Source organism: Carassius gibelio, chromosome B12 (genome assembly GCF_023724105.1).
Source record: "Carassius gibelio isolate Cgi1373 ecotype wild population from Czech Republic chromosome B12, carGib1.2-hapl.c, whole genome shotgun sequence".
Taxonomy (NCBI): Eukaryota; Metazoa; Chordata; class Actinopteri; order Cypriniformes; family Cyprinidae; genus Carassius; species Carassius gibelio.
The window spans coordinates 7,106,385-7,115,932 of NC_068407.1; the positions used below are offsets into that span (position 1 = coordinate 7,106,385).

At 34.5% G+C, this 9,548-nt stretch overlaps 2 protein-coding genes across 3 annotated transcripts in view; one reads left to right on the forward strand and one right to left on the reverse strand.

The window, feature by feature from the left end:
• Positions 1 to 1,162, reverse strand: part of LOC127969576 (ankyrin repeat and fibronectin type-III domain-containing protein 1) — a 77,688-nt gene extending 76,526 nt beyond the window's left edge. The window contains exons 1-2 of one of the 2 annotated variants that reach the window (XM_052571640.1): positions 814 to 1,162; positions 625 to 706 (exon numbers count right to left, since the gene is read on the reverse strand). In XM_052571640.1, coding sequence (XP_052427600.1) covers positions 625 to 706; positions 814 to 860 — 129 coding nt within the window. In that variant the 5' untranslated portion in view covers positions 861 to 1,162. Of the gene's footprint in view, positions 1 to 624 lie in introns of both variants that reach the window. The other variant, XM_052571639.1, reaches the window with a different exon arrangement.
• Positions 1,163 to 5,624: 4,462 nt separating this feature from the next.
• LOC127969516 (small integral membrane protein 36-like) lies at positions 5,625 to 9,212 on the forward strand. The gene is made up of 2 exons (XM_052571532.1): positions 5,625 to 6,261; positions 8,551 to 9,212. The coding sequence occupies exon 1, from the start codon at positions 5,838 to 5,840 to the stop codon at positions 6,144 to 6,146; it is 309 nt and encodes a 102-aa protein (XP_052427492.1). The 5' UTR covers positions 5,625 to 5,837; the 3' UTR covers positions 6,147 to 6,261; positions 8,551 to 9,212.
• The last annotated feature ends 336 nt before the right edge of the window (positions 9,213 to 9,548 follow it).

Below are 9,548 nucleotides of genomic sequence, written 5' to 3' on the forward strand. Positions count from 1 at the left end.
GAGCCCTGCATAGTTTAGATTCAACCCTAATTAAACACACCTGATCCAACTAATCAAGTCTTTTGGGCTTATTTGAAAGCTACATGGAATGTGTGTTGGAGCAGGATTGGAACAAAACTCAGCAGGGCATCAGTCCTCCAGGAACTGAGTTTAACACCCCTGTCATTGAAGATAAATAAATTAACGGAGTCTTTTTTTTTTTCATTGTGCAGTAACAGTGGAAATGTTCAAAAGCTTTTTGTAGCCTAGAACTTAAAGTATGTGACTAAACTTACACAGAAACTTACTTTAAAAAATAAACTATCGTGATAAACATTCGTTCCCTTAATCACTACAGAAATGCCTTTAATCAAATGAGCTTTAGCAGAGGTGTGGTTCCGAAATTAGCTTTAAAATCTCCTCACACTGTTCCCTTCACAACACTGTTCATATCCCACATGTATCCATCTTTAATTACTCCTCTTCCTTTCATATAACACCCCACCTAACGTTACACTACAAACACTACAGTTGAGATGTACACTGCAAAGCTTACAGATTGTCAGGCTACGTCCAGTGCAGACAACTTCACTGAATACGAACACCGACCGACTCGGTTTGGAAAAGGAGGGAATGTAACGTTACCTCTTTGTTCTCCGGTTCTGGACTCAAGGAACCGCTGCGGATCCTCAGAACATCTGCATCCTGTTCCCGTAAAACCCTGAAACTAGACTCAAAACTTCCCGTTACGTGTCTTCCACTCGGGCGTAGTGAAAACTCGAACTCCTGCGACTGCATTTAGGAACAAAAGCTAAAGATTTCTGCTAAACTCACCAAATGTGATCCCTGTTCGCCATCAGGAAGTGAAGGAAGCCTGTCATCTGCTCCGAGGATATTCACTTTTCATCACTTTTCAATAACTAACTACGTTCCACGGAGTAACGTTTTGATAGCCTATGTTTTGCTAACCACTGTATGAACATTAAAATGTCGAATTTCGTTGAAACCCGTCCTGTCCTGGTTTTCTTTTCTTTCTTTTTTTCTTCTTCTTTTTTTTTATGTACATGACTGTGTAAGATAAGACAGGAAATATTTATGTAGTTATCCAGGAAAATGAGGGACTGCAATTATCTCACATAAACAGTTCTTCATCTTCATGTTGATGTAACCAAACAACATCTCCATTTCCAACACGATGACTAGTATATCCTCAGTGATATAAACTATGCAGTTGTTTACATTCATGAGAAATATGTACTTTAACACTGTTAATTAAACTATACACGTAATAAACTGCCAAATTCTGCCAAACTAAGTGTGCTTCATGTGTAACTGTGGTAATTTAACTTTTTTAAATTAAAGGAGCTATAGCCTATTTTAGTAAAAAAAAAAAAAAAAATTGTATACATTATGAAAATATAATTGTATTATAATATATTAACTATTATTGAATATTATGACTCGCTGAATCAACCTGACTAAATTAGCTGTTTACACAATGCACATTTATTTTAAAGTTCAGTGAGTTTTGGATACTTTTTTTTGTTTGTGTTTTTGTTTTGTTTTTTGTTGTTGCTGCCGTTTTTATTCCATTTGCTCATAAATGTGTAGGTATTATTGAAACCCGGCCTATAAACAATTTTTTTACAATTAATCTAAAATCTAAATTCACTTATTTTAGCTACTCAAGTCCAATATTATTTAAGCCTTCACATTTTGACATTTAAGGGACATAAAATAGGCTACTTAAACTACAAATATTCTTCAAGATGTTTTATCATCCATTTTACAATTGGTATCTTACATGATTAAATATGACGTGCAAAAATTTGAAACATTAACCTTAAGATGAGCTGACTTTTTGTTTTTAGATAATAATGGTGAGCTGATTGCACAGTTTTTATACCAAGTCATGTGAGTAAGAAATCCCATTTTAATGTTTTCCCAGAAATTAGGCCCACTCGTTCTCTGCAGCTGATAAATGCTTTTTCCCTGTTAGTCACTAAAAAGACCACACGAGGGAGCTTTATTTTCAGAGACTGCGTAAATTTCCTGACTAACAGCTTCATAAATCCATCTGAAGACTTTTCAGCAGAAATAAGTTATTTTCTGAGAAATGAGAGCTTCAGTGAGTCTCAGACCTCCTTGATGCACTTCACAGATCACAATGCAGATGAGCATGATCCCAAGCACAGCACCCAGTTATAGGAATGGGAATAAGATGAAAGAAGCAGAGAGCATTGAACATCTGTCTGTAATTGACGGCATGGCCAGGGAATCTAGGGGAGTGTGTGGCCTTGCAGCTGTGGAGCACAGATTTGTTTTCGTTCCTTGGATACTGTGGCACCCTGGTGGCCCAGAAACTGACCCACCACAGGAATGATTCTGTACGGTTCCAATGGATACGTGCACTCCGTATGTAGAGGGTTAAATATCAAGGTAGTCTTTAAAGCAAGAGAAACGTATTGAAGAAATATTTCATTTCAGTCTGGTTACCACTCCAAGGCACATAAGCTTCATCTCATGGTAGGTTTCTCCTTCAGCGTCTTTGTTTGTGAAGCTTTTTTGTTTGTGCATTAAACTAACTGTTTGAAAGTAGTGGACTATAAACTAATTTTAGGCTGCATTTATAGTCAAAACACATTCAAAACAGTCATGTTGTATTTTGTTATAATTTTAAATAACTTTTCCATTTTAATATATTTTAAAATCGAATTAATTTAAAGGGGCCATTACTCCAGTCTTCGATGCCACACAGTCTTCAGAAATGTTGATTTGGTGCTGTAGTAAAAAAAAAAAAGAAAAAAAGATATATATTAATTATCATAATATTATGTTGAAAACAGCATTATATATATATATATATATATATATATATATATATATATAATTAATTAAATTGTATTTTAACTGATAAAGCAGTCTTACAATTACCAGATTACAAAACAAAGTTACTCTACAGTATACTATTTTATTTTTAATTTTGTCATTCTTAATTGTATGTATTTTTAGCATATGATATACTTCATTAATCACCTGAGGGAAATCGAGGCATTGCAGCAATACAATTAAATCCTAGAATAACTAGCAATAGAATATAACATCATACAATCCTTAAAAATAATAATAAAAAAAAACATAAGTAAACATTAGAAATGCATATGCTCTGAAAATATGTACATTTATTTACCACATACTTGTATTCAAAGCTAATCCAAAATAGCATTGAAAATTTCATTTTTAGTTTGATACTTAACTTTTTACTTTAGGTAGTATAGTTTACAAATTGATACTTTGTGAATGTACATAGTACAGTAAATGTCTGATTAAATGAATAGATGGTAATAAAAAGAATGGGTGGATTAATCAATGAATACATGAATAGATATTCACTTTTCATCTAAGGATTTTGAACAGGTTAACATTAAAATTTGGTTATCTTTGATCTTAGAAATGCTGCAATGAACTAAAACAGTCTCAGCATCATTGGTAAAGAACAAGAGGAACCCGAAAGTAACCAAGCAAAAGTGAATTAAACATCCCAGCAGCTCTCACTGGACCATGAGCACTGATCATTCTGCGCTGAAGGCTTCAGCCCTGGTTAATGGAGCAGAGCTGTCGACAGCCACTGGAGGAGCAGAAGGTTCCTGCTCTCGCTGCACTCTTCCATTCGGTGTTGTTCTCCTGATCATTGGTGTTGCAGTCACAGCGGTAGCCTACAGCTACAGCACCCACGGATCGATCATCTCCATTCTAGGACTTCTGCTCCTCACCGGTGCACTGTTGCTTCTGGGCTTCAGTGCAGTGTGCAGAAGATGCAGAAAGAAAAGTAAAATGGACAAAGTGTGGGAGAGTCAAAATGACCTAGTAGAGAGTCTGAGAAATAGCTTTGATTGAAATATGTTTTGAATTTGTTATTATGGAAAATGGCATTCATTTAAATTCATTGTCATTATGATTCAATTTAGTAAAATAAACTATTTTCTAAAAGTGAAAAAATAAAGCGATATTCAGTATGCACAATGCATGGGTTTTCTTTGTTCGATAAATCAGACTGACCCAGATCACAAAATACCCAGGTTTTGATTAAACTACAGTTTGCATGAAATACTTTGAATTTAAAAAAATCTACTTTGAATGGAAATATTGGTGACTTCAAATCACATAAAAACCAGCGCATCACATTCATTCAGATTCTAAACAGATTATGCTCTGTGTCATGAATGCTCTGCATGGCCTCCATCTGTGACCCTCTTTTAAGACCTCAGATATTCTTTTAGTCCATCTGGTACCTTTGCACTATAATCCTTGTCAAACTATAAAACTTTGGGCAGGTGGTACGTGCTAGTGTTCGCTGCACAGCTGTAAACTGTAATAGATGCTGATGGACAGATCAAGACATGAACAGACAGATGTTGCAAACCCAGATTAAATAAAGAAAAGCACTCTACTTTGACTTTCTCCTCCATTAACACAGATGTCAACATGTTTTATTTTATTGTTGAGATGTGTTAAAATTACTTATTTTTAATAATGCTTAATATTTTTGGTCACCTTTGTAGTGTACTTTGGCCTAAAATGCATGATACTTATTAAATACAAAATCATAAAATGTTATTAAATATGCCAATACATACATAACCTTGAGTCTGTGTTTTGGTTTCTGTGTTATGCCACCATTCATTACAAATGGCAACATAACAACATAAATCTTACTTTTCTTTATTTTATGAATGTATTTGATAACATATAATTATTCATATCAAAATATTTATTATTTATGATAACAAAATTTAACAAGCTCTTTTTGTAAATAAATAAAAACTTAAACATTTTTGCAAAATGCCAACACATCTAAAAACCACCAAAAGTCTGCTTTAAATCTGCTTTCTGTTTTACATCACATTTAATTTATTATGACACAACAGCTTTTTCTTTCTATTTCTTAGTCGTATTCGGTTTACACTGTCTGTCCTCAAACACACTTAGTATGGCTTTTATTATGGCAAAAATAAATTATTATATATTTATGCATGCGATTTTTTTTCTGTTGCTGTTGTTTTTAGTGATGAAACTATAATAATGAAATATATATACATCCAAAAAAAGGGTCCAATATTTTTTATATATGATGAATGACAAATAATATACTTAAGTTATATTTTCCCAAATTACATTCAAAAACAACATTAAATGTGTATTTGTCTTATATGTTCTGTCGCAGTCAATTTCTGAGATAACACAACCTCCCTCAAAAACTCACATTATACTATAAATACAATAAATCATTACTATGTCAAAAACATTGTGATCAAGCTATAAAATGTTATCCATAAACATGAATTAAAAATAATATGGAGGGGGAAAAAATTATATTACATGTTCCCAAAATACCATTAAATCTGCTTTTTGGCTTTTGAGTGTTATGTCACGGTCCATTAATAATGACATAACTAAAAGTCGTCCATTGCTTAGTGAAATCCCACATTGACGTGCTTCTGGCAAAAAGACACGAGGTGGGACATGCTAAAAATTCTACTCCACCCTTTCACCGCCTCTACATCATTTGGCCAAATCCATCGCGCAATGTGCAGTTGGCAAAATTAAAATGGCAGCTTAAGCTATTAAAGTGAGCAGCTTTTAATCATTGGCTGCAGGAACTCAAGGTTGGTGGAATAGAAGGGGAGGGATTAAAGTCTTTGAACTGCAGAGAGAAATCTCCACTCTGATCTCAGCACTGGGCCCTGCTGCTGCTCGCCGGGATATCCCAACCACTACACGCTTTGCCGAAGAGCCCGACGGGAGTCCATGGTGCCCACATTTCTTTCAGAGCGCGGAGTCAGGGATGCAGCGTCGCCATGGGTTTCATGGAGTTTTACCTGGAGATTGATCCAGTCACTCTAAACCTCATCATCCTCATCGCCAGCTACGTCATCCTGCTTCTGGTCTTTCTCATCTCTTGCATCCTTTACGACTGCCGGGGCAAAGACCCTACCAAGGAGTACGTTTCCGAGCCCGCAGCCCCCCAGCAGCAGTCTCCCATCCGGCTCGTGGTGATGCAAAACTCCCCGGCCTCGTCGCGTTATAACGAGCAGAACAACACAGCCGCCTCCAGCTTCGCACCTCTGACCCCTGACATGCGCGAGAAGAGGAGCACGCTGGTCTGACACATCCTCCGTCTGCTAATGAGTGACTTTCTCTCGAGCGTCCCTTTTGGACACACTTTCAATCTCATAGAAGTTAATAAATGCTCAAAAATGATTCAAATTTGAGCTGAAACAGGTAAGATACAAATGCTTCTCACAAACCCAAAAATATGATCCATTTATGCTCAATGTTTATTTAATTTGTTTTGTTTTTTTTACACGCTGACATTATTCAGTAGCCTCTTTATAGATCTCTTAATGACAGCATCTTGCTTAAAACAAGAAAAACATAAAAAATGTACTAAGAATTTTATCGAAATTATGAGTAATTTGTTTAAATGCTAAACTTTTAATCAATTATTTATTCCAAAATTATTTAACATTACATATGAATTTAATATTATTTATACATGCATATATATTTTTATATTTATAGTTTATTAAACAGAATTATTATTGCAATGGCATCTATTATAGACATATTTAATATTGCAATAATGTTCTCTTGGGTAAATTACACTACAGATTTGGCAAAAGATGAAATAACATTTAAAATAAGCAATTCTCCAACACCATTTTCATAGACATATTCTTTTTCCAGGTAGAGAAAGTGGACGACATGATGAATTCTTTCGAAATGATTGCCATTAACAGAAAGAAGGCATTTGGTAGCACAGGGATTAACTGCAGCAAAATCAAGTGTCTGTACTATTGCGTCATCATCCGAGTAAACATATAAACCAAAATGGCCGTAGTGACCATAATGTTTTATGTATTATGGTCTTTACTTTATCCAGATAAGATGGATATAGAAATACAGTTGTGTAAAGTTTAATTAAGTTACTTAAGTTTTTTATAGTCATTTTGCATCAATTCATCTATAGGTGGGATAAATGTTGCAAATTTAGCTCATAATATTATTTTGATTTACTACTACAGTAAAATAAACATTTTATTTGCTCTTTTGTGTGCAAATAGATGCTTCAGAACCCTTTTGTTGGTTTAAAAGTGTGTTTGCTGGCTATATAAAAGTGGTTATATAAAAGACTTTGGGAAGTCGTGGCCTAGTGGTTAGAGAGTTTGAGCCTAACCTGATTTTACCAAGTGAGACATGTTCCTGGGACAACATCGTTGTTGACCCTGGAACAACATTGGGATTAACCAATCAGATTTGAAGAACCAGTTTATAGATTTTGTGAAGTTTATGCTTAAAATCAGTGTTTGGTGCTTGTACATCAGTGTTATTCATCTATAATTTCCTCTGATTTTAGGGGTTACTCATGGTTAAGGTTAGGTTTAGGTGTAGGGATATGGTTAAGAATATATTTTTGGAGTAAAATGTTGTTCCAGGGTCAACAACATATGTTGACCTAGGAACACATCGGACTTGGCAAAATCAGGACGTGCAGAGTTTGACCCCTAACCCTAGGGTTGTGGGTTTGAGTCTCGGGCTGGCAATACCATGACTTAGGTGCCCTTGAGCAAGGCACTGAACCGCCTACTGCTCCCTGGATGCTGCAGCATAAATGGCTGCCCACTTCTCTGGGTGTGTGTTCACGGTGTGTGTGTTCACTGCTGTGTGTGTGTCCACTTTGAATGGGTTAAATGCAGAGCACGAATTCTGAGTATTGGTCACCATACTTGGCTGAATGTCACGTCACTCGTATAGTCATATTTTTATGATACATTTTAAAAAACAGTTTGAAAGACAGCAGGTATATCATATCTGCAATATTTTGAGTGCAATATATTTTGCTCTTAGCTGATGTGTAAACATGTCAAGATTTGATACATTAAGAATTTTAAAAGCATTAAAAAGCAAGTACATGGTCTGAAAATATTTTTTTTTATCTTAATGTACAAAAAAGTTTGCCAGATTTAAGTAAGGGCCAGTGCTATTTTTTTCCCTTCAGATAATAGTTGTATGATCAAATATTTATTACCCCTTAAAGATAACCGAACAAACCATTGAAGTTATTTTCAATTAAAATTACTGTCTACTGTTTGTTTCGTATATTTATTTATTTAGTTCAATATACCGTTTTAGCATATCTGCCATTGTTGATATCAGGCTGGTCCGCTCATGCGCAATATTGCTGACATCACATTAGCCTAATATTAATTCTAGCTGATAACCTTTTGATTTCCATACTTGGAATATCCTGTCAAAAACAAATATCAAATGAAACGTTGCAGGTATTTATTAAATGACAATTCTATAAACCAATACTGTACATATTGTTTGCAATCTGTTGTTCTTTTGATCTTCATTTAGCACCTGTTTAAAGGGACAGTGTTCACCATTAGAATTACGTAACACGACCCTGTGATATTCAGCAGTACTCTGATAATAATACCAGTAGCATTTTCCACTGGCGCAGTCAGTAAAACTTTCAATGGTGATCTGTTCTCTTCTCTATTTCAGAGTTGTCCATCTGCATTCATTAGTTTATTGTGGACGATTTCATCATGGAAATGGAGTTATTTTATCCTCTGGACACTGGATAGAGGCCAAATAGAACACACATGTGCATGCCTGAACAGTGCAAACATCTGGACACGTGTACGGCCATAATTTTATCAGTAGAAGAAATGACTTTTGCCCATATATTGTAAAACACTTCAGTATATAAGTTATACATTTTGGATGTGTTCATTGTGAAGTTTCAGTGTGCGTGTTTGTAAATGTATAAACATATTTTAAAGTATACATTTATAATAATACAATAATATTGTCTCAGTCAAGCAATTCAGTTTTCAAGCATTCTGCATTTTTTGCTTTTTTCCAAAGCAACTTACTTTGCATTCTGTGTATATTATATTTTGATAGTAGGCATTGTATGTTCCCCAGGAATCAAACCCATGACTCTGGCATTGCCAGCACTATGATTTTGAGCAATTTTGAAATCTAAATCTAAAATGCAATATATTTATGAACTATGTTTATGAAGTATAATAACAGAAAAAAAGAAAAATATTTTTCCGCAAATACATTTTGTTTGACAATCAAGTGATAAAAAAGAGGTGATATTAAATTACTGTTCTCATTAATATAACATTCAAAGAACTGTATTCTCAATTTCTGAATAAAAGCAAATACATTCAGACTTGTGCTTTTCTTTGCGTGTGTCTGTGGAAGGTTTCTGCAACAAATTCTGACTCAGAATTCTGAGAAAATAAGTCATAATTCTGAAGGGATAAAATGCAAAATTCTGAGACGTAAATTTGCAATTTTACTTTTTTTTCTCTGAATTCCAAGTTTACATCGAACAATTCTGACTTTTTTTTCTTTATTCTAACTCATAAGTCAGAGGAAAAAAAACTGAATTCTGAGAATTCTGGATTCTGAGGAAAAAAATTAGCCAAAAATCTGAGATGTAAACTTGCAATTTTTACTTAGTAATTTTGTTTTGCAATTCTGAC

Bases quoted from the DNA above. Each gene is read 5' to 3' on its own strand.
- LOC127969516 (XM_052571532.1), top strand. From the start codon at position 5,838: ATGGGTTTCATGGAGTTTTACCTGGAGATTGATCCAGTCACTCTAAAC.